The sequence below is a fragment of the Vombatus ursinus genome, unplaced genomic scaffold (genome assembly GCF_900497805.2).
Source record: "Vombatus ursinus unplaced genomic scaffold, bare-nosed wombat genome assembly UNPS02014798.1, whole genome shotgun sequence".
In the NCBI taxonomy this organism is placed as follows: Eukaryota; Metazoa; Chordata; class Mammalia; order Diprotodontia; family Vombatidae; genus Vombatus; species Vombatus ursinus.
This window is the reverse complement of record NW_020954576.1, coordinates 34,613,250-34,638,769: the sequence shown is the minus strand read 5'-3', so window position 1 is coordinate 34,638,769 and position 25,520 is coordinate 34,613,250. Positions and strand designations below refer to the sequence as shown.

Sequence of the window (25,520 nt, the reverse complement as noted above, 5' to 3'; positions counted from 1 at the left end):
AAGCAGTGAAGTGGTTCAGTGGATAGAGTGTGGGACTTGGAGTCTGGAAGACCTGCATTTAAACCCTACTTTTGACACTGTGTGACCCTGGGCAAGTCATATAACCTCTCTGTCTTACTTTCTTCATCTATAAAATATGGATAACAGCACTCCCTCACAACATTATTGAGGACCAAATGAGAACATAACATAAAGTGAGTTGTAAACCTTAAAAATGCTTTTTAAATGCTATTATTACAATTTGCTGAGGAGCTCATTAAGTGAATTAGTATAGAGGGAAAAGAGAAGAGGGTGTGATCTAGTGGAGGATCCAGCAAAGGAGACAGAGAAGGAGAGGTCATAAAGGTGGTAGGAGAACTGGGAGAGAGTGGTGTCCCAAAAACCTAGAGAAAAGAGAGTAACAAGGAAGATAGAATGACCAACAGTGTGAAAGGCTGCAGACAGGTATAGGACTGAGAAAAAGCTATTGAATTCGGGAGCTAAAAGATCACTAGTAACTTTGGAGAGAGCAGTGTCAGTACAGTGATAAGGTCCGAATCTGACCTAATGGGGTTAATAACATGGTAAGAGGAGAGAAATAGAGGCATCTATTGTAGACGGCCTTTTTGAGGAGTTTAGCTACAAAGGGCAGAAGAGATATAGGATGATAGTTATCAGGGATGGGAAGATCAAGTGAGGGTTTTTTTCAGGACAGAGGAGACATGGGCATGTGTGTAAGCAGTAGGAAATGGGCCAGTATAGAAGGAAAGACTGAAAGCAAGTGAAAGAGTGGGGATGACTGAAGGAGCAATCTATTGGAGAAGTCAGGATGGAAGGAGATTGAACAAATAGAGGGGTTAGCCTTGGTAAGGAGTAAGGCTACTTCATCATGTGAGATGAAGAGAGTGGCACATGAGTGATAAGAGACAAGGAATAGAGGAGGAGAGAGAGGGAGTTCATGTTGAATGGCCTCAATTTTCTTCTGTAAAAATATGAGGCAAGGTTCTCAGCTGAGAGAGTAGGGGGAGGGGGAGCCACAGGAGGTTCGAGAATGAATGAAAAGATCTGGAAAAAGTTGCTGTATTTTAGTGTTTAAAAGGAAGAAAATGACCAAAAATTAAACCTCTGTAGAGGCTCTGACTTCACTTCTTAGCTTTAGGATTTGTTCTTGGCATGTTTGCTATTACAAATAATAAGTTAGTGTCTATAAGAGGAAAAAAACACAAGGTTAAAGAATGGTCAACCTGGTGTTTTTCACTGAGAGAAACCAAGGAAATTTGGGAATCTTGATAGCTCTAAGGGAGCAAAATAAAATTTTCTAACAAAGATGTGCAAATGGTTTGTAAGCCCATACTACTCAAGAGTACATGAATAAAGGAGGTGGGAATTTAATTTTTTTACTTGGAGTGAAGGGGAAAAACATACTGTTAAGATTTTATTGCTACAATATGTCTAAAATAAGGGCATTTTGTTCAGAACATATTTTTCTAAATTTATTTTGCAAGAAAATGAAGACAGAATGAAGGCCAAAGATAGACACTGAAGACCACTCTTGGAAGCATTCAAAAACTGAGGCTTGATGAGGCTTTCTTGAAGAACAAAGATTTAGTGTGGAAGGTCTCAAGCTACTATGATGTTATTACTTGACTTAAAGAACATCTATTACAGTTCTTTCATATTTTTAGAAAAAAAGTAAAAAATCAGCAAAATTAATTTTTGTAAGTTATTTTTGATTTCATTTGTAACCCACTGATTGTTAAGATCTGCTCTACTTTTGATTCTCTCTGCCCTTTGACACTTTACCTCGACTAGGTGCGCTGATTACCTACTCCCAGGTGCAAAGCCCAAGTTAGCTATTAGTCCTGCCTCAGAAGGAACCTTATAAATCTCTGGGCCTAAAAGAGAGCATGTCTCAGTAATTAAAGTCCCTCCTAGGGTTGCTTATTTATACCTAACATCGGAGTTCTAGTTCATTGAGAACGCTTGGCTTTTGAAAAAGAAGTAGCCTGTTGTCATGGAAAGCATATGGGACTTAAGAGTCAGAAGACCTGGACTCTTAAACATCTCCTAAGCCCCATGACCTTGCATAAGTCACTTCTTTTCCCTGAGCCTTAGTTTCCTAATATATTTTAGAATGATAGGATTGGAGTACATAATCTCAGGCAGATGTGGAGCTGCTTATAGACATGAAGATACTAGATATCTTGGAAAGCAGTGTCAGCATCCAAAACGAACTGGACAGATTAGAATGATGGATGACTTTAAATGAGATACAATTGTGTAGGGAATAAATGTAGGATTTCATTCTTGGGCTCAAATTAAAGAAGGATAGAATGGAGGAGATGTGGCTAGACAACAGTAGGTGAGAAAATGACCTTGGGGTTTTAATAGATTACAATGTCAATATGAGTCAACAGTGTGGCAGTTAAAAACACCGTGCACTGAGAGGCAGTGACCAAAGTGAAGGGGGTGATGGCACTGTGTAGCACTGAGTTCCACTTTGGGGGCCATGTTTTAGAAATGGCAGTGACAAGTTGGAGTAGGTCCAGAGGAAAGTAACAAGGATAATGAGGACAGAGGAGATCATACTATAAATACTGCGGAGAAGATCTAGGGATATTTAGGGTAAGAAGAGAATATAATGTGTATGGGTTAGTGTGAGGAGATGCTAGCTGCCTTTAAGCAACCAAAGAGCTTTTGTGAGCAGGAAGAAAAACTTTATCTGCCTGGCCCCAGAAGGCAGAACTAGGATCAATAGGGAGTTGCAAAGAAGTTGATGTAGGCTGAAGAATTTCCAATGATGAGAGCTATTCAAAAGTGAAATAGGCTGGCCCAGGAGGCAATGAAGGCTCAAACTACAAGCCTTCAAGTGGAAAATGGATGATCATCATTTCTGGGATGTAGTTAAGGAGATTACTCTTCAGATACAGGTTTGGCTTGATAACCTCTGTCATTCCATAGCTATGAGACTCATTTGTGACTGTGCAATCAGAATTTTATTTGTTTTTTCCCATCCCTTTTTTCAGTCGGCTTCCATTTTAGAGCCTCAAGCCATGACATCCTACCTCTCCTTTCCTCAAGTCTACAGTATATGTCAGCCTATGCCCAACCTTCTGTTTATTCACTAGAGCTCTGACATGAAGTAGCCATTTTTTTCTCAAGATCATATATGAGAGGAGTCATATTTATTCAGACATCAGCCTTTGGCAAGATTTACCTAAACTGTTTTTGCCTTACATATACACGTAGCTGATTGTTTTCCAGTGCACTTTATAGTCTACACTGATTGGAGAGAATTGGCTGCTAATGTAGCAGAAAAAAGTTTGGCTAAAAAAATTGATTTAGTATCTTTGTGTAGACATGATTCAAGAACTGAATTACTATACATTTGCCAATTCTATGTAAGCAAATCAAACATTAATTTTTCATCAAATTAATAACACTAGAATAAAAAAAAGAATCCTGGAGATTTTGCCTACATTAAAACCTGGCATGGATGAGATCTCTATTGTGTTGTCTTATGATTACATAATTCTAGCAATAAAAGAAAGAAAACAATAATTTATAAGGTAAGTTTGAATTACGGAAGCACATCTTCAAAATGGATTAGGAACTTAAATGTGAAGGAGAATTCTTGATTTTGTGAGTCATCATTTAAAAGCACACATTTTCAGAAAGTTTTAAACTATTACTTTAAATAGCATGTTGTTCACTCTTGCCTTTACAAAGGGAATTTTACAATATAATCTAAATTAGGCATAGAGTAAAAAGTTTATAATGTCATCCCTTCCTCTCCTAAGAATACTCAACAACTGAAATGGCACCCACTACAAAAGAGCAGTCAGGTATTTAAAAAGCCATATAGTCACCCTCAATGGCAGGTATCTATATTAATAGCATTATGCTTTAATGGATGTCAGTTTCATAACTGAAAATGGTTAGAAAAAAGGTTGATTGTGATTAGTAAAACAAAATCTCATAGGTATTATGGACAAAATCCATCGCCTTCCCCCTTCCCCCATTGAATTTATTCTCAAATCTCCCGAAAGAGATTTTTACTAAAAAATACAAGATCCAATCTAAAAACATTGCTGCTGCTGTGGACGAGCTTTTATATAAAAGGGAACTTAATAGTATTCATATTTTGTTCACTGCTTTTCTTCACCTTTACAGATGACATTTTTCAAACTATAAAATGCACTGTGCTGGCAAACTTTCTTGCTTCAATAGTTCACAATTTTATAAGAGTAAATCTACATTCTTTGTTACTAACATACACACCACCTTTGGGTTTGTGACTTTGAATAAGGCAGAGAACAAGCAATAAATTTAGAAATCAATAGCCAACTTATCAATATTCATTTTCCTTTGTCAATACAAAATACAAAGGTGAAAGAGCAGTAAATAAGGCATAGAACTGAAATAAATTTGGTGTTCTTGTCACAATTAATAAATGTTTAACCAATAACATGGCCAGATAGGCTAGAGCCCCATATAATATCTGAAGTCATGCTTAGCGATAGTTTCAAAAGTGTTTATTTTTTAAAAAATGACAATGTAGTATAGCAGGGTAATGACAATACAAAATTGTAAAATTTACTTTCAATGAATAGCATTTGTATGTACCAAGTAGCACTTTCTATCTTTAGAGCTATACAATTTTGTCCAAATACACCAGTTTGGGATTATGAAGCTAAGCTACCCGATGAGAGATTTTCTAACCAATCTTATGGTAAATGCTTTTACACTACTTTGTTTGATTGCATGGTATTTCAAACATAAAATCTGAGTTGATTACCAATCTATAGTCAGGCTGTCAAATCTTTTAACTTTTACTTCCTAATTCAACTGAAAAAGATATTCATGTGGCTATTTTTTACTTTAAGTTTAATGTGAAATAAGACACTATAAAGATTGCATACATCTAGGTCTTTTAAAGAAGGAAACAGTCCATAAAATGTCTATTCACTTTTAAAAAACAAAATGTAGATTTTTTTCCCCATATTAATGTGTTTTTGGTCCTTTACAAAAGAGTATCTGGCATGTTATGCTTTGTCTGACAGAAACCAGATACCGTATCATTCTGGAATTTAAAAATCACAATTATAGGGAGTCGGAGACAAAGAACAAGAACTAATCTTCATAACCATCAATGCTTTTTCAAAGTGTATTCATGCAAAAGCATTTCTCACCTGACTTTAGATAATTATCTTCTTCTGTGATTTGATTCAATGGCATTAGGAGATATTATCCACTACTTAAACTGGAGCACTTTTAAATAATTCACTCTCTTCCCCTTTGATATGACTGGATATTTCATACTGGTTTGATTCTGCTCAGAGCAAAACTTTGAACGGTTAAATACAAATTTAAAACACATGACTGAAAAAAAATTTTTTTAACACATTTTTCCCCACTATGCTATTTTTGGAATAATTTAAAAGAATATTTAAATGACTACAAAATTGGGATGTCTGAAAGAGATACATAAGATATCCAATAATTTTATCAAAAGCTGGATTTGTACATGAATTGCAAGAGTTAACTTATAAAATATAACACAGTGAAAATGCGGGGAGCAAGTGAAAGTAAAAAGAATAAAGAAGAGTTTTAGGCTAAAGTTTAATGTTTTTACCCACAATGCCTCACAAATGATATACTCTGCTAGTGAATTCGGGAGTCGGAACCACCTTGCAGAAATAATCACATCATCTTCTCCTCAAACATCAGGCATTTTCCTTCTCCATTCCCATATGTCCAGTCAAGTTCTAACTTGACTCAGGTCTCCTTCTCCTCACTGCTGCCACTGAGGTACATCAGGAGCATTCCTGAGGTTGATATTGATCAGCTTCTGTCACTAATGTTCAAAACACTTAAAGATAAGGGAATTCAGGGGACTACTCACCTGGAATGGGAACATGAAGGTATTCAGCAAGACACTGACCTAAAGAATTATGTGAATTGATGTTTATCTATGAAACTATTGCTTCTATCATGCAGTTATCAGTGCATAGCTGGTACACTAATTTTTAAAAAATTGAATTTAATTGTAGCATTTTCATGTATACTGAGTTATGTGGCAAGTGTCATTGTGGAGGAAACCTGGCTCCAGTCTTGGCTCTACCAATAACTAGCTTTATGACCTTGGAAAAGTCATTATACTTTTTGGAACCTCAATTTCTATATCTCTAAAGAAAAGAGGTGAAACTAGATGATCTCTAAGAACTCTTCCAGATCTAAAATTTAGTGATTCTATAAACATTTAGCTTTATATTTCTGTATATGTACAAATACATATACATATGCAGGTATAGTTATATATAATTATTCCATACAAAGTCTACAGTCATGACAAACAGAAACACATATATATGCACCGACATGTTTTTCCTCCTGAATGGTTTAACTGATAGATATAGGATCTCTTAAATATAAGCATTATAGTTACAGAAATGATAATAGAAATATTAGAAACTTTGTCAGTAAACAACAGATTTCCTTTACAACTGAGTGCCTGCCATTTTCTCAGATTCTTAATTTGTTGTATTGCCAATATATTTTAGTTAACTTTTATTATTCACATATAATTCATATGTCAATTATAAACTGGCAAAATTATAATCCTAGGTTAATTTCTCTCTTGTACCCAATATAATCTTTGAATCTGTCCCTCAGATATAAGTTGGTGTGGGATCTGGTTTAGGAACTAGGCACTCATCTTTTAAGGTATATATATACATACACCTTAAAAGATATATATATACACACACATACATATATATATACACACACACACATATATAGCAAATACATATATATATATATATAGCATATATATATATAGCAAATCCTGCCATTTTCTATGAAGATGTCCTGGTCCATAATGATTTCTCCTTGCTTTGAAGTCTATTATCAATACCACTCATTTGCATGGAACTAGAATTATAGAGTTGAAAAGGACCTTGATGTTCATTTACTGTAAACCTTCCATTTTATAAATGAGGAATCTGAGGTCTAGAGAATATTTGACTAAGCTCACCAATTGCATGGTAGGAGCCAGAATCCAGCTTTCTAGACTCATAATCCAGTGTTCTTTCCTAATCCAGGGTATGTTGTACTTTGCTTTGTGATAGATAATTGTATTTACTGTTATTTAATTATTCATATGGTTAAACTTTATGTTCCCAATTAAACAGCAAACTCTTGGAGGGACTTTTATTCTTCCACAGCACCTACTATGATGCCTGGTATGCCTATTACTCAGTAAATATTTGTTGATTTATTATTTAGTGATTAACTGAGGAAAGTTCTGGTGATTAGAGATGAACAAATATATTCTAAAACCAAATGTGAAAGATTTTTAGTAACATTATTTGGTGTTATTCTTGATTTGCTGTAAATATATTGTTTCTCCTGTCGAGGTAATTGAGAATTGACTATATTTTGATTCTTGTGAATGTATAACCTTTAAATATTTGAGTCTTAAAAAAATCATTTTACCTGTTGCAGTAGGTCCAGGCAAGGGTGCAGCCTTTCTTCTCCGTTTGATATCTCCCATGCACAAGGATCCTAAATGCATACTTGTTTGTCTATAAGTAATTATCAGAGAAAACTATTAACAAAGGAGGAAAAATATGACACATAAATACACAGCTTGTATAATCTGAACCTAAATCAAAACATTCTCAACAAAGATGAAGCTGCATAGTAAAGCCACCAATCTTGTTTATATCGAAACATAATTACGTTTGTTGACAAGTGTTCAGCAGCTAAATGCGCCATCATAAATTGTTACTGGAATGAATAATATAAAAGGAATGCTTTTTAATTTTCCAAACTGGCAATCTTTCTAGCTCAACATAAAATCAAACACTGTTGCTTCTGACAGGAAAATAGCTAAGATTAATTATCTAAAGAGATCACAATATTGTTGCTAGGTTATCAATTGGTTACTAATGCCTTACTGTCAGAACAACATTTATTACAGGAAAAGCATGATCAATTTCTTTTAGGATATTATGCAACAGGGAATTTGTTTAAAACAGCTGAAAGAGACATAAGGAAAATTGTAATGTTCCCTCTTTTAATCCAAACTAGGAGAAGCCTTAAGTTAATAGTTCATTGGTCAGGTATGAGGACGTCAGTTGAATGTCAGTGCTATTGGTACTGCTTTCAGGAAAACAATGATGATACTGGATTGTAAGGATAAACATGGATACTAGCACAGAAATTAACCTTCTACTATATTTGAAAATAAGCAGAATTAGATTATGAGGTCTGATTTTGGTCTTTATGTTTTCAATTCAATTTTTTAAAAAATATTAAATTGTCTATTATTTTCAGGACAATTATACAAACTGAAATTAAAACATTCCTTTTTTTCCCTTTGCATCTTTGAGGTCTACTCAGTCAACAAAAATTTATTAAATGTTTACTATGTTCCAAACATGGTGCTAAGCACCAGTGATATAAAGAAAGATGGAAATAGTCCTTGCCTTCAAAGAATATATAGTCTAACAGTGAGGATAACATGTAAATAACTAGGTAGATGCAAGATATGTAAATAATAATAAAAATAATACGTACAACTAACATTTATATAGTACCTTACTATGTGCCAAACACTGTACTGAACACTTCATAATTATTATCTCATTTTACTCTTCCCTACGCCCTTTTTTGGAAAGGATAATTAGATGAGTAAGCAGTCTTTTTTCAGCTTTGTTCTAGATGAAAGAACTAGGAAGAATAGGGTGGGAGTTGCAGTGAGTCAGATTTAGCTTTCTACCAATTTTGCTGGTGTGTGTGTGTGTGTGTGTGTGTGTGTGTGTGTGTGTCTACAGATTTATAATTTTATTGGCATGAGAGCAGTGCTGATTTGGAAATTCCATCAGTACAGACTGGCAACTCCTATGGAAGTGGCAGTCTTAGAGAGCAGTACAGGACACTGAGAATAAAGTGACTTGCTCATGGTCACGCATCCAGTATTTGAATGAAGCAGGACTTGAAAGTAGGCCTTACTGACTACAAGATCACGCTTCTATCCACTATACTATGTTGTCTTTACTAATAATCAGTTATCCCAGAATGGAATGGTTGCTTTAGAAAGTTATGGATTCCCTCTTACTAGCAGTTTTCAGGCAAAAGGCTAACAGGGGGAATTCTTGTTCAGTATGGGTTGGAACGGACTCTGAGATTCTGTCTTCCTCTGATCACAAAATAAACATAAATTGCCATACTTTTGCAAAAGAACCAAACTTAATTGCAAAAAAAAAAAAAACCTCATAGCAATGTTTTGAGGGACCCTTAGTTTTCATAGTACATAATTTGGAAATCTGTTCAAAAGAAAATGTTAAGAGGAAATTAAAACCTATCTAAATATGTGTGAAGATATTGTAAATGGAAGTATGTCCAATTAATTTCTATCTCTACAATGGACTTACCTAGAGGAAATGGGTTCGAAATACTGAGAGTTTTAGGTTAGATTTAAGGCTGTATTGCCTAATAGTAAAAGTGATTACAAATTAGTTGGAAGCAAAGCCTTTCCTAACCCTTCTTAAATCTAGTGCCTTCCTTCTGTTAATTTTCTCCTATTTATCCTGTACATATTTGCTCTTATCATCTTCCTCATTATACTGTAAACTTCTTGAGGAAAGGGACTATTTTTTGCCTCTTTTTGTATCCCCTGTGCTTAGTACAGTGTCCAGCACATAGTAGGTACTTAATATATGCTTATTGATGGAATGATTGACTGAAATATACAACACTTTGACAATATTGGGGTGTTCTTAGATTATGTTTGTAAGGGGAAGGTTGATTACCTATCTGGTTAATCCAGGTGGTATAAGCAGCCAAACTGATATATCAGAATAAGTAGGCTGATCATATTAAATGAATTATCCCAACTCCTACCTCACATTGTTCTATGTGAACATTCTCAATGCAATGGAAAAAGTAATGATGTCTGGGCTGCATCTTTTTCACTTGTAAGAAATAATATCTCCTCATAAAAAAAAGATTCTCTCCAAATAAAAAAAAGAAAAAAAGAATAAGAAAGGTGTGCAAATTGGAGAACAAAAAAAATTCAGTTTATATATTTAGGAAGAAACTAATAATAAGTATTTTGTGCATAAAATTAATTGCAGTTATTTTTGGAGTTTCACTCATTAAAAATGAAGGTTCCATTTCTATGAGTTTTTAGCAATAAAATGTCCTCATCTTGCAAAAGTATGGTAATTTTATGTTTACTTTATGATCACAGAAACAGGATCTCAGAGATAAAAAGGGACTTGGTAGCCATCTACTCAAATCTAGCCCTGAACAAGAATTTCCTCTATATCCGTAATTTAAGGACAAACTGCTATGAGGTAGGCAGAAGCCCAAATGACTTCTGAATCGATGATTTTTATTGACCAGAGGACAATATTGTTTACAATGGCTTTGGGTTAAGAATTGAATACAATCATATAGATTTTCATGTTTCATTGTTGGGGGAATCCAAGTGATATTTTAAATGTAACTGCTAAAAATTAAAAAAAAATTTAATTTCATACCTTGCAATTTCTAATTTACAGTGATAATGGTTATACAATGCAAGCTCTAAAATAATATAATCAATTGTCTGATTTATTTTTTTTTACTTGAACCAAACTTCTAGACTGAAAAATGTTATAGTTTTATATATATATGTATGTATGTATGTTTAAAGAAAACCACCTGTGTCACTTTTATTCTCTAGGTCTTGTTTGCCTCTACTATAAAGTAAAGGAAATATACTAGATCTTGACTATTTTGGGGGGGGCATCATGGGACTCTGGTAAAATCTATGGACCCCTCCTCAGATTTATGTTTTTAAATGGATAAAATAAAATGCATAACATTACAAAGGAAACCAATGATACTTAAATACAGTTATCAAAATAATTTTGAAAAGTTCATAGACCCTAGGTGAAGAACCCTTGGACTCAATAATCATTATGGTCCCATACAGCATTAAATTCTCTCATTCAAAGAAATGTGCTTTAAAGAGAAGCAATTTAAGGCTGTGTCTATATATAGTGCTAAAAATGCCTCGTTAAATCAACAAAAAAAAGTAAACTCAAAACTCAAAAAAGGTTATTTCATTTATCACAGATCTGATAGGAATATCATATATGACAGATAAAACTACTTGAATAATGAATTCTTCACCTTTCAAATACAGAGTAAGGCTGATTTTTTTCAGCACGTCATGTAATACTTAGATTTAATTTAAATAACTGAATAAAAGTACAAATATTTTTGTTGTAAGAACACTGTAAACTACCTTATTAATAGAATCATTAACTAAAATGAGTTAACTAAACAGTTAACAGAACCATTAACTAAAATAAAACTATGAAGAGAATTTTAAAAATGAGACATTTGTTTTTAAGAAACTACAAGTTAATTTGCTAAGCTATGAGGTTGTTACATAATTCATTCAACAAGAATTTGGTATACAAATATGGTGGGGGTACATAGTATTACTTTTCTAAGTACTATGAGGTACACAAAGAAATCATAATATTCAGAGTCTGTCCTAAGAAAACAGTCTGGACAGGAAAACAAGACATATATTTCAATACTTCAAAAACAGGTACTTAGAGAAAAACACAAAGAAAAAGTTTACTAATATAGACCATGTAGGGAAAAAAAGTTAGTTTGAATCAATGAAAATTTGAATTAAAAAAATTAGCTTTGCTATTTTAAAAATAACTTAACCTAGTTGCTAGTGAAATATTGCCCAGTAGAGGTCTCCTTTAATGAAAAAATAAGGATGATTTGAAATTAGTATACCCCAAACACCAGCTTGAACAGTGCTGCTTTTGCTTATATAACATTACTTACAAAATAAAGGAAATTTTCAGAAGAGGGTGAATGTAGTTCTTTGAAGTAAACATTTTGTTTTCACTATTAACTTGATTAGAAAATGCACTGTGTCTAGAAACTACAAAGATATACTTTTGTTTAGCAGTCTAAATGATAAAAAATTGAGAATTACATAGTTTGAATGAAGTGTTTATTAAAATGTAGCTGGCAGGGCATGCAAACAGTGTAAATGTATACTAGCCACTGACATGACTTTCTTTTATAATCAAATATATTCCATCCATATTTTCTAGACAAGAAAACAACAACAACTACTCTTAGGAATGCTTGTCCAAAAAGGAAGGAAGCCAAAGAAAGAAAGGAGGAAAGAAAGTAAAAAAGAAGAAGAAAACAAGAAAGGGAGGAAGGAAGAAAGAAAAGGAAAAATGATATTTGGATTTGATTTTCCCTGAAATATTGCTATGCAGAGCTAATGGACAAGAATGCAAGAAGGATGAAATATAGAAACTAATAAAATAGTCTGCTGAACCTGAAGACCTAAGCCACAAGAGCAACAGCTCCAGCTGTGTTTGAGTAATTTTACCAAGAATTGATTATCTGTTACACTGAATTGAGATATCTGGATTATTGATCAATAAGATTAAGGTACTCCTTACTCAGTCCCCACCTCCCTTCTTCCTTGAGGCACCTGTAATAGAGTTGTAACAAATAACACTAAGTAAGAACTACTTTGTTATTGTTGTCACCCTTCATGTAGAACATAGCAGTTACTTTTTAATTTAAAATCAATGAATGTCTGAAAGGCAGCCTTGTTCTTTCAACCTAAATGAATCATTTGTCTTTGAAAAGCAGCACACTTAGATCACCAGTCAAGGTGATAGTGGGTATCTTTTTCCTATGGTATTGAGAAGGAAAACTATAGTTTGTACTGTAAATGAACAGATCCAATGTTATTAAAAATTAGATTAGACTTCCATCAGGCACTGTGTGAAACTAGCAATAATATGATATCAGTGCATTCACAACATTGCAAACAACAAAAGCTCCTTAAGTGTAAAAAGTTATTGATATATATGGCAAATGATAATCACATATACACATCCCCTTGAACATCACTGCTTTTCAAACTTTTTGAAGTCACAAAACCTTCTTTTATTCATTGTGATTGCTTGGGGAAGGAAAAGCAAAGGATTTATTATTTCATACACGCTGTTGAATTCATTATTAGGTGAGAATAAGCATGTTATTTTTAGGAAGAAAGGACATAGGACTAACCTGGTTTCATGAGCCCAGCGCCTTCATTTAGCTGTAACTTTAAACCTAAACCCGGGTGCGTTGGTATTACATCTACAAATTTTGCTAATGCAATAATGCAGGAGCAGGTGGAACTCTGCCCCTTGAATCATAGTTAAATTCTAAAACCTGCTTCTTAATGTTAAAATCAAAAGACAAAGAACTAGAAAAGAATTTAGGCTTTTTTATTTTTTTATTCTTAAGAACTGCACAGATTCATCTCCACTTATTCATGGCTTGCTGCAAGCTATCATTATAAATAGTGATGTCGTGGGAAGCTAGGCATTTTATCAGGAGGGAAAAAAAAAATAAAAACTCATTAAGACCACCTTGCCTGAAAACTTGGCTTTTGACGTGGGGCTGACAGGGACTGGGGCAGGCAATGTCAGATGGAATAATTTTAAAGGAAAGGCAACAGGAACTTGTCGCCTCACTGTATGCATTTACAAATAGAGGCTTTTCAGAGTATTAGGCCTAGTTAAAGCTGCCCTCTGGATAAAATGTGTTCTCAAGCAGCCTCAGACAAGCTCCAGAGGAGAGACAAACAGATGTGACTATGGTCCCTGGCGTTTGGCAAGAATACTCACTGTCAGTTAGAAACATATAAGCCTGGACAGGGCATCAGCTGCACAGCAATGAAGCAGGCCTGCAAGTGTCATCACCACAGCAAAGTTGTGGCAGAGGAAAGGAAAGGGGCTGCAAAAGCCAGGCTAGTGTGAACCTGCTCTAGTAGGTCAGAACGGATTCCGAACCACCCTCACCCCTCCACGTCTCTGTGGCAGTTTGTCTCAAAGCATTAAATGCAACAACTAAAAGGCACAGCTATTCCATTACATTAGTAAACACAGGAGTAAGAACTGGTTCAATCACAAAATAACTCTAAATAAATTGTTTTCTCTGAGGTTGCAAATGTTAACTAGGGACAGCTATGTCTTATGCATCTCTCACCTAGTACTTGGCTGCGATGGTATGCTAAGTGCATGCAAATAGAGGCCTAGGATTTGAGCCACTATAATAGGCTGAATGAAATCCAGTAGCTTCTAAACTATAATCATATAGGGGGGTTGGAACTGTGCCCACTATTTATGATGATGCCAGTTAGGGATCTGCCTAGGGTGGGTGTTCAAAAGACACTGGCTAACTGGACTTATTTTAACTAAGACTAAGCACTGCTAAAAGTTCTAGTTAAGTAATGAAACGGATATGTGTGTGTGTGTGTATGGCAAGGTAGAGAGTTACATTTATCTGAAAGGTGAACACACTATTGGCATTAGTTATTATTTACATTACTTTCCACCAGTCTCAAAGAGTTCAATATTGAAAAATGGTATGAGGTGCAAGTTCTATGTTCAATACAAGCTTCGCATAGAAAATCATTCTATGGTTGCAAGCTACACTCCTAAACTTTGGTCGGTCATTTCATATTGGGAACTGGCAAACCTAGTATTTTGGGTCCTCATCTTCTATAGCCACCAAGGTTTCAGTAGTTTCATCATGACACTTAGAATTTTTGGTGTAATCTTAACAGTAAACATTGAGGGACAGATTATTCTACTGTTTCCCATTTATGTTTGACTTTCACCATCACTTAAGAGAAAGTCCATAGCCCTAGGAAGTGACTATTAGTACTGGCAACACTGAAAACTGGTCTTGGGTGTACTGGTGGTTTCTCAGCTGCCTGACTGGAGAGAGACATATGGACACAATGGGGGTTCCTTGAGCCTTTCCAAAGGGTTCTTTGAAAACTTTCTGTAGATACCTGGGTACTCTAATTTGTATCTTAACTTTTACTACCTTCCCAATTGAATTCCCCTCCACACTTATTTTTCTTTTCTTGAAAGACGAAAAGTTAATATGGTTCTTAAATGTCTGGGGTGGTTCTAGATAAAAAATGAAATTTTTGTAACTACCATAAAATGCACGTATCGTTCCCAATGGAGAAGAGTAGAATAGCATATCACAAATTCATGGCTATAGTTCAGCATAGAACATATCCTACTGACGACAGGTAAACAGTATAATTTTTGTTTATGAAGGAAAAAATTAATATTTCCTCTGATTTTCTATTAGTTTTCACTGAAAGTTACTTCCCTCTCTCCTTTGGATGCTTTAACACATCTTCACACATACACAAATAATGATATAAAAGGTGCCAAGTGGGCAGTATTTTAAGCATTAATTTAATAATTTAAATAAATATGGCAGGATATAGTGAGGGCTAATTACTATGATCTGCTATATATGAATATCAACAAAACTTAATGACAATTCAAGTACTGCATTTTTTTCCCCAAGCATGTTCTGTGACTTCAAGAAGTTTGAAAAACTCTGAATGTGCATATATATATCTCATTAAGGCTTTTCAAACTTCTTAAAGTCAGTGAAGTTTCTTGAGAAAAAAAGGCATAGAAACCACTGATTAAGTGGTAAAATGTTATAAACATGTATGGTGAACAATAATGACATATACATATCCCTTTAAACATCACTGCTTTTCAAACTTCTTGAAGTTGCAAAACTTTCTCCTTTCATTCATCATTATTATATCATGTGGTCTTGAAAAGGGCTAAAGAAAAATCTTTTTAAAAGCATTTGAACATTAATTTTCAATAGAAATTCTAAAAGCTTTACTGAGTTGCAATATGTGGCATAAAGCATTAATAATGTATGGAGGCAATTTATCCAATATAATGATGCCTGTATGCCTTTCAAACTTTCTGAAGTCAGTTTGTTTTTCAAGGAAACAAAGGATGCAGAACTTTTAAGTGGCCAAATTTTACTCATCTAGATATGAATACATATGGTGAACACCAACTGGCATTGATTTGATTCTGTCTTGTTCTCTAAATGCACCATACATTTGGTACTTTATTATATCTAAATGCAGTGCTGATAAAATAACATCTTGTTCAGAAACTGCTTTTTGTACATGAGTGTTACATTCTCACCTAGATTTAAGCTCTCTGGAGGTAGGAATTCTATTTTTTATTTCTTTTGTAGCCTGGGTGACATATAGTAGGTAGTAAAGTACATACTTTAAAATAGATTAATCTTAGAAGCTACTGGGAGACAGAAACAACACATTTAGATTTGGTATTTATTTGCTTTTCATCACTGAACATATATTCAGTGGCTCAGTTGATAAAGAGCTAGGCTTGGAATTAGGAAGACCTGAGTTCAAATTCCACCTTAGTAGTTGTGCACAAGTCCCTTAACCATGGTTTGCCTCAGTTTCCTTAACTCTAAAATAGGGATAATAATAGCATTTACCTCATAGAGTTATTGTGAGAATTAAATATTTGCTTAAAAAGGTACTTAGCACAGTGCCTGGACTACAGTAGGTATATAAATGCTTATTCCCTTCCTTTCCCCTAATAATGTGGGTGAATGGGTGAGTGGGAGAACCAGTTAAGGCCTTTTGTAGAAGATGGGATTTGATCTGAATCTTGAAGGAAGCAAAAACATAAGGGTGAGTTGGGAGAGTATGCACAGGAATGCAAAGGCATAGATTTAGTTTATTATTATTAAACACACACACACACACACATACACACATATAATTATTAAGCACTTATTATGTGCCAACCATGGTGCTAAATGCTGAGTAACTGAAAGGCAGGTATGGTGCAGTGCTGAAGAGTTTTCTGGTTGGCGTCAGATCTGGAAGGACTGACGATGCAGGACAAATTGAGCCAAACCCGAGGATATGTACAAAAGGTTAGAATATGTTGCTGTGAGCTGCTAAGAGAAAGAGAGTCAATCACAAGTTGTTTGTGAATGCATGATGCTTCCATTTCTATTGCCTCTCTTGTTTATTCTTTCCAGATTTTAGGTGAATGAGTTTCTGGAGATGGCATTTATCACATTAAGACTTTGTGAGCTTTGAAAGAGCCTTCAGAGGTCTCTTCAGTGACTGAGGTTGGTAGGAGAAACCACTGGAGCTGAGAGTAGCCATAGCTGAGCAACTTGTTTGATCCAGACCAGCACCAGAATGGCTTATCAGCTAAGACACAGCATATTGGAAAGAGGCAGCCTAGCTGAGCATGGGAGCAACTTGCATATTGCACTGAACTTGGTGGGGAGTTCATGAAGATAGAAAAGGGACTCCTGGACTCAGGAGCAGCTGGGTACCCCTTAGTCCCATGTGTTCCCTGTGTGTGTTTGTGCTTTACCTATGAGCTCATTCTTCCCAGGGCCTGAGGGCAGGAGGAAGGGATAGAATGTTCTCCAGTTGAGGGAATGTTTTTTTTTTTTTTTTTTTTGTAATTTCTGGCCTTGCTTATTCCTTTGCAGTAAATACTTTCTTGTAAAAGCTAATTGTTGCTAACTGTTGATTACTATTGGCCAGGGCACACCAGATGGGAACTGGTGAATATTAGGAATCCCAGCACCTCACTGTTACCCACTGACAGAATCCTGAGGGGAGAAGTAGTCTCAGCTCTTATGGGACCCTTCCCACCACTGCAGTGGGAATTAGGGAGTAAGGACAGAAGGGGTTCTGCACAGATAATGTAAATACTTAACCTCACTTCTCATGTATTTATTCATTGTTTTTCACTGATATGTTCATAGGACCCTGTCATGTTTTTATACGTCACTATGGTCTGTCTTAGATGACAAACTCCTGGAGAGTAGGAGTTATAATTGTGTGATGTGCCAAGAATAATGTCAAATGAAAACAGGTACTTGATAAATACATGAAAAGGATAACTGTTGTTACACTCTTACTTAGTAAAGGTTGGGCGGAATTGGGGATAATTATGATTGCTTTTGAGCATCTTTTTTTTTTTTGGTTATTGATCTGTTTGCTTGAAATATGCCAGCATTTGAGAATTAAGTACCCATTTTAATTTTCTAACCCTCAATGAAAAGATGCCAACTATTACAAAAAGTCTATCAAATTGCTGAAAATGGCTTTCTCATAAATCCTTTCCCACTAGCCCGTTACCAAACATTTTTTCCTGTTACCTCAGTGTGCTTCTTGCTTTGAGAAGCATATGCTTCCTCACATGTGGTGTATTCTATGGCTTATCTGAGGCCCAAAGTGACTGTTGTGATCTAATTACATCATGCCTTGAAATGTTAATAAACATACACCTTGTCTCCCTGAACAGCTCATTTCAAGGCTTCTCCTCTTTGCACTTGTAATCTGTCAAGCCATTTGCCAGCTTATACTTTGTGCCTCTTTATGATATTACACAAATGATTCCTGAATGGTGGTGGTGATCGTTTCATGCATTTCAGGCAGTAATTAGAATTTTGTGAGTGAGGTTACTCTGACATCTGGAAAAAATTTTCACCTTTTTACATAGCAGATTACTCTATAGGGTTTCTAAAAAGCTATTTGGGATACTTCAATTAAATAAGCTTCCAATGGTGCTGATATCACTATTCAAGTTTGTTTAATACAATCTAATTTGCCCTTATACTTGAATACTTTATGCACTTAGTAATCAATATACTAGTATACGCTGATATCATATCAACAAGTGCCTCTTATACACTTATTTTTGCTGATTTACTCTGCTTGCTTAAAATATGCCAGCATTTTGAGAATTAAGCAGCCGTATGGAATGTCCTCCCTATTGCTTTCCACCTGTACACATTCTAGGTATCTTTAAAGGCCTAGATTAAACCCCATCTCTCCTAGCATATCTTCCCTGGGTCTTAAGTCAGTTTGCTTTTTCTATCCCTTAACAATTATCATTGTCACAATTAAGGTCAATATCAGGTATATCCTCACAATAGTTTTTCTACTTCTGTCCTGATCACTTATTTAATTTCTAAATGATAAATTATATATTTCAAAGGAACATCAAGTTGCACACGACAGATTTGCAGTTTCATGTACAATCATCTTTTTACTATTCTACTATGTTACGGAAATGCATGTTTTATTTCATAAATTAAAAATAAAATAAAAAAATCTAATGACAGAGACAACATGTAAACAAATATACACAAAGCCAGTTATATACAGGATATATAGGAAATAATTGAGAGGGAAGGCACTGGAATTAAGATGAGTTGGGAAAGGCTTCCTGTAGAAGGTGGGATATTAGTTGGAACTTAGTTGGAACTTAAGGAAACCAGAAAAGTCAGAAGGCATGGTTGAGGAGGAAGAGTGTTCCAGGCATGCGGGACAGGCAGAGAAAATGCCTGCAACTGAGCATGAAGAGACTTGTTTGTGGAACAGCCAGGAGGCCAGTGTCACTGGATTGAAGTCTGTGTTGGGGAGTAAGGTGTAAGAAGACTGGAAAAGCAGGTGGGGGCTAGATTATGAAGGGCTTTGAATATCAAACAGAGCATTTGTGTTTGCTCCTGGAGGCAATAAGAAATCATTTGAGTATATTGAGTGGCAGGGTGAAATGATCAGACCTGTATTTTAGGAAAACCACATCAGTAGGTGAATGGAGGATGATTTCGAGTGGGGAGAAATCTGAGACATGTAGACCACCAGCCAGGCTATTGTAATAGTCCAGGAGTGAGGTGTAGCATACTGCTCTAGTGTCAGAGGAGAGCAAGGGGCATTCTAGAGATGTTGCAAAGGTGAAATCAATAGGCCTTGGCATAGATTGGATACAGGGATTAAGAGATAATGAGGAAACTAGGATGACTCCTAGGTTTCAAGCTTGAGGGTCTGGGAGGATGGTGTTGCTCTACAGTAACAGGGAAGATAGAACTGATGGGGGAGGCTTTCGGGGGGTGGGGGAAAGATAGTGGGTTCTGTTTTGGACATACTGAATTTACAATGTTTACTGGACATCCATTTTGAGATGTGTGAAAGGCAGTTAGAAATGCAAGATTGGAGGTCAGCAGAGAGACTGAAGCAGGAAAGGCATATCTGAGAATCGTACGCATAGAGATGGTAATTAAACCCAAGAGAGCTATTGAAATCACCAAGTGAAGTAGTATAGAAGAAGAGAAGAGGTCCCAGGACAGAGTTATGAGGGACACCTACAGTTAGAGGGGATGATTTGGAGGAGGATCCAGAAAAGGAGACAGGGTCTATACTCTGAATGCCTCAGTAAAGGGTAATTCCTGGGCTACAAAATCTGGTCTGGTCTACTATCTTAATTCACCAAATTTGTAGACTGGCTATTAGTATTCCCATGGCATCTAACCTAAGTCAGGCTGTCCGTTTAGCATTTCTGCTATATAACCTGTCTAACAGGTGTGATTAAATCCGTAAACACTTACTAGTGCATAGTGTGATTTTATTTAGAACATCTACTATGTGCCACACACAGTGCCATAAACTAATGTTTACTTGTGGGGAATTTAGCGATTTTTTGTTATCAACCACTGATTTGGCAGATAATTTGTTGTCATTTTACTTTGAGTTAGGGCTCTGTATTATTTTTAAATAATTACTTAAAAATGAAAAGAATTACAGAACTTATCTGATCCACTTCCTTGTCTTCATAGAGGTAAGTATTTAAATTTTAAATCTAGTGGGTTTATGATACATGTACTCACTTAAATCCAAAATGCTCTTCTTATGACAGTTTGAAACTTTACTGGAGAAAATACACAAAAATAATACTTTCAGTAAATTTTATAATATGATGATGCTTGGTCAAAGAATGGACATTCACTTCCATAAAACTTCTTTAAGGATGTGCCTCATGAATATTTCTGAAAGTCAAAAACTAAGTCTACATATTAGCTAAATAAGGTAGTAGGAGGTTTTTAGGATTATTAAACAAATGCCCAATGGTAGGCAAAGTATTTAAGAATTAAATTAGTTTGGTTGCACAGTGGATAGAGTGCTAAAACTGGAGTTGGGAAGACCTGAATTCAAATTTGACTTTAGGTTACGATAGTTACATGACCTAATAAAGTCATTTAACCTCTGTACCTCAGCTTCTACATCTGTAAAATAGGGATAATAATACACTTACCTCTCAGAGTTGTTGTGAGGATCAAATGAGATATTTGCAAAGTGTTTGGTAAATCTAAGAATGCCATACAAATACTTGCTGTTAAGAATTCTCATTATATAACTTAATTGAACATCAAAGATAGTTGATAAGCATTACACTTATATTTGAGATGCCCTGTACATCCTTTCTTCCCCCACTGAAATCTTTGGATGAAAAAAAATTTGATAATTTTATTAGGATGTTTTATTTAAAGAATTTATTACTCTTTACTTCTGTGCTGAATACAGTAGGTTGCATTGTCTAGCAATATTCTTAAAAGACAGAATCCTACACTGCAAAAGACAATGAGTTGTTTTCTAAGTTATATAATGCATGCTCAGATAAAAATGCACATCCTTATATTTATTTTATATTTATCATTTTTTGTTGAAATACCAAATGATAAGAGAGATTACATTAGATTATTTTTAGAAAGGAGTTGTTCTTCTTTGTACACAAATAAAATCCTAAATATACAAAAGGCTGCTGTTTCAAAATCAAGACACCAAGTGTGGCTTGAAAACAAGACTAAATTTGAGAAAGCATAAGATTTAATTTATATATGATCTACAAATAAGACTCAAAGTAAAACTGTACTTAATGTCATTATGAGTCATTATGAAAATAATGGAGAAATATCTTACTCTAGTTTAACATCATGTCCACCAAATTTTTAACTAATATTTGTGATTACTCTTCTTGCTTCTGGATAAAAAGAAATTGAATATTATAATGTGAATACAGTAATACACCTCTATCCAAACTGTTAAGTGAAACAGATCCATAGCGTTTCTAAGCATTAAAATCCACTTTTCCTTGTTGTTTCAGTACAAAAGGAATAAAATGCTAGATTTATCTCTAACTAATAAGGACTAAATGAATTCCATATGAATCTGTCATAAACACCAACATAATAGAACATGGCAACAGAATACCATCAGAGTAAATTCTATTATACCACTGATTCTCAAACACTGTTATTTCACAGACCACTTGCTACTACAATATAAAAACAAACTCACTAAAGTTAATGGATTTCCACAAAATCCAACTCTGACACCTGACACAGAATGGAATCTCAAAGGCTCTGCAAGCAAAGTATAAGATCTTGCAGGTTCTACCAAGTTCTAGGGACTTTGCATAGGGGTCTTATATTTGCTGTCTGAAGACAGGAATAGGTAATTATGAAGACAATGATCATGAGGCTGGCCATTAAATGATGACTATTTTGGTCATTTCAACCTAGGAAAGCAATATAAAATTACAGAACAGCTCTTAACATTAGGTAGTCCTCTTTTGAATCCACAGAGATAATGATGGAGTGACAGAAATTGGTGCAAAGAGTGCTTAGAGTCATATAGGTGGATGTGATGGTTCCATGAATGGAAGTTGCAGCTAACTAGATTTTTGGGAGAGGAATTTATAAACGAGTTTGCAGAGTTCTTTTTATCATATGCCTCAAAGGTACATGTAACATTATTTCATGGGACACTTGATGATAAACTTGCAGTTTCATTTTAAGCTTAAGCAAATAGACCATCAAGAAGATATTCACAGTTTATGTGTTATAGCACCAACACCCATGCAAAGGATGAAAAAATAGACAAATTTTAGGAGGAAGCTGAGAAGATACTTTAAAGTAAGTCAATATATTCCTTAATATTGATTAAAATGTGAAGGTTGACATAGAGGGATGGTTAAAAAAAAACAACTATGTCAGAAAACATTTGGAATGAAGAAATTAAAAAGCCCACAGACTTTTAGATTATAGTCATCTTGTATCTACACATCATGAATACTTTCTTTAAGAAAGTTTTTGCTTTTGGAACTATGCCCAAACAGCTATAAAACTGTGCATACCCTTTGATCCAACAATACTACTTTTAGGTCTGTATCCAAAGCAGATCATAAAGAAGGAAAAAGGACCCATGTGCACAAAAATATTTATAGTAGCTCTTTTTGTGGTGACAAAGAATTAGAAATTGAGGGTAGTATGTTTAATATGATTGTACATGTATAGCCCATATCAGATTGAATGCTGTCTTAGGGAGGGGGAAGGAAAAGGAAGGAGAGAAAATTTAAAACTCAAAATCTTATAAAAGTGTATGTTGAAAACTAAAAACAAATAAATAAATAAATTAAAAAAAAATTTGCTCTCCTCCCACCCCCAGAAAAACATTGCTTTATATTTACTTTGTACATAAGTTACATTTACTTATTTGTATATGGTGTTCTCTTCAGTATAACAAAAATTCCTTGAGGGCACAGAGTGTTTTATTTTTGTCCTTGTGACCACAGTGCTTAGCACAGTGTCTGACATATGGCAGATGATTAAAAATGCTTGTTGAGTTTAGTTCAAGAAGTGAGCTGGAAGGCACCAAATGTGGTGTACAATAACATCTCAACATAAGAGGGGAAATTAACTATATCTTAAGAGACAGGAAGAGATTTGTTAATGATATGGGGACTGTTTCAAAATTATTGTTGGTGTGCAGGCACACTATTGACTGGTCAAGTAAAGGTAAAAATCTCTACGAGAGTGAATCTCCATAGGGAAGAGTGAAAAGATGACACTGCATGCCTCAGCTGCAATCTGACCAGTTTAAACAAGCTGGAGATTCTAAAAAATGAAAAGGAAAATTTAAAGATAATGAATCTATGATTTTTTTTACAGAAGTTGAAATGGCAAAAAACACTGATCATAACAATGATACCAAAAAGTTCCAGAAACTCTTTGGGCCAACAAATCCTTAAGCCCTAATAACACACAGAAACATAGCAACCAATGGTAACACTAGTTGGGAATGCAAACGCATCTGCAGAAAATATTCTAGAGGAATATGACATATTGAGAGCAACAATGACACATAAAACATAAACAAAATAGTTGAGGCAAAATGTGCCCTTAGAAACTTGGCATAAAATCTGGATAAGATAGATCACAAATGTTTGTAAATGAAACTGGAGAGATGATAGATTAACAGAGGCATAGGGGGATGCAGAGGCCCTCTAACGAAGAATTCTGATAGCCTCTGCTTGAAGACCTCTAGTAAGGGGAAATTCGATACTTCTTAAAGCAAGCAGCCAGGTCTTCATTACATCAAACCTAAGTCTGTTCCTTTTTCACTTCCACACGCTGCTGCTAGCTCCTCCTTCTAGAGCAAGCAGAACAAGTCTAATCCCTTCTCTCTTCAAGACAATGCTTTGGATACTTGAAGAAAGCTCTGACAGTTTTCTCTCTTCCACGTGAAACACTCTTAGTTCATTTAGCTAATCTTCATACGGTAAGTTCTCAGGGGCCTTCACCACCCTGGTCTTCCTTTATGTCTCTATGGGTTAATCAATGTCCTTCCTAAGACTAGGTGTCCAGAACTGAACACAGCTCTGGATGTAGTCTAAGTAGGTCAGAACAAAGTAGACCTATTACTTTCCTATTCGTGAACATCATGACTCCTCAATGTAATCTAATAATGTACTTTTTTTTTTGGCTGGTATACTATACTTCTGATTAATTTTGAATTCCCAATCCACTAAAACCACAGAAATGAAATGGAATAGAACTGTTGGAATTTCTATAGTGATCTGCTGACAATATTGTAACTACTATAATTGGACTCTATTGACTCACTTATCCAATCTACTTTGAGTGGCAATGGTACTAACCAACATGAATCCAAGAGTCATTGGATCCGACTAAATAAGTACAGACGAAGTCCCCTCTGAAGGTATATCACCTTCATTCCAAAAGTCCTTAAAGACCGATTGTTAAAGATATTTCAGACAGTGGAAGATTACAAAATAGTGAAGATCACATGTACTGTTTTTTATCATGGAAACAAGAAGTCATTAGCAGTTGTTAAACAATATGCCTACTTTTTCAGAATGAATTAAGATCATAGGTATATAGATGCAGAGCTAAGACAGACCCCAGATCTGGTCCAATCTTTTCATTTTACAGATGAGGAAACAAAGGCCCAGAGAAGTTAAATGACTTGCTCACAGTTATACAGGTACCAAGTGACAGAGGCAGGACTGAAACTCAGCTCCTCTGACTCTGAACCCAATGTTTTTTTCCATGGTACCATACTGTCTCTTGTTTTATGTAGGAATTGAAGGATTACACAGGAATTGAAGGTATCCTTGAAGATAATATGAGAATGGAATAGACTTTTGCTGATTATTTTTATAACATCTTCACAGTCATATAATTGTCAGACAGTTATAGACATGAGAACATGAGAACCACTATGTTTATAGTTTGTAAATTTTTTCAGAAGCGCTTTACTTTGCTGGTTCAAAAATTCTCCCACCCCAAATAAGATATTCCCCTGCATACGTCATATTAGAGAGTCCATGCTAGCTACAAATACAGATGGGCTTGATTGAAAGTTACAATGAGGTACAAAAAAGACTCTGATTTCATCTATTAGACTGTAAATTCCTAAAGGATAAGATCTGTACAGTACATGTTTT

At 35.0% G+C, this 25,520-nt stretch overlaps 1 protein-coding gene and 1 long non-coding RNA gene across 2 annotated transcripts in view; one reads left to right on the top strand and one right to left on the bottom strand.

Moving 5' to 3' along the window:
• GPATCH2 (G-patch domain containing 2) overlaps positions 1-25,520 on the bottom strand; it is a 272,302-nt gene that overhangs the window by 14,257 nt on the left and 232,525 nt on the right. The window contains exon 9 of the mRNA XM_027871257.1: positions 7,480-7,568. Within this exon, the coding sequence (XP_027727058.1) occupies positions 7,480-7,568 (89 nt within the window). The remainder of the gene's footprint in view (positions 1-7,479; positions 7,569-25,520) is intronic.
• The window catches only part of LOC114049835, a 33,295-nt gene continuing 32,028 nt past the window's right edge, over positions 24,254-25,520 (top strand). Inside the window, exon 1 of the long non-coding RNA XR_003569913.1 lies at positions 24,254-24,331. This is a non-coding gene — a long non-coding RNA (uncharacterized LOC114049835). The remainder of the gene's footprint in view (positions 24,332-25,520) is intronic.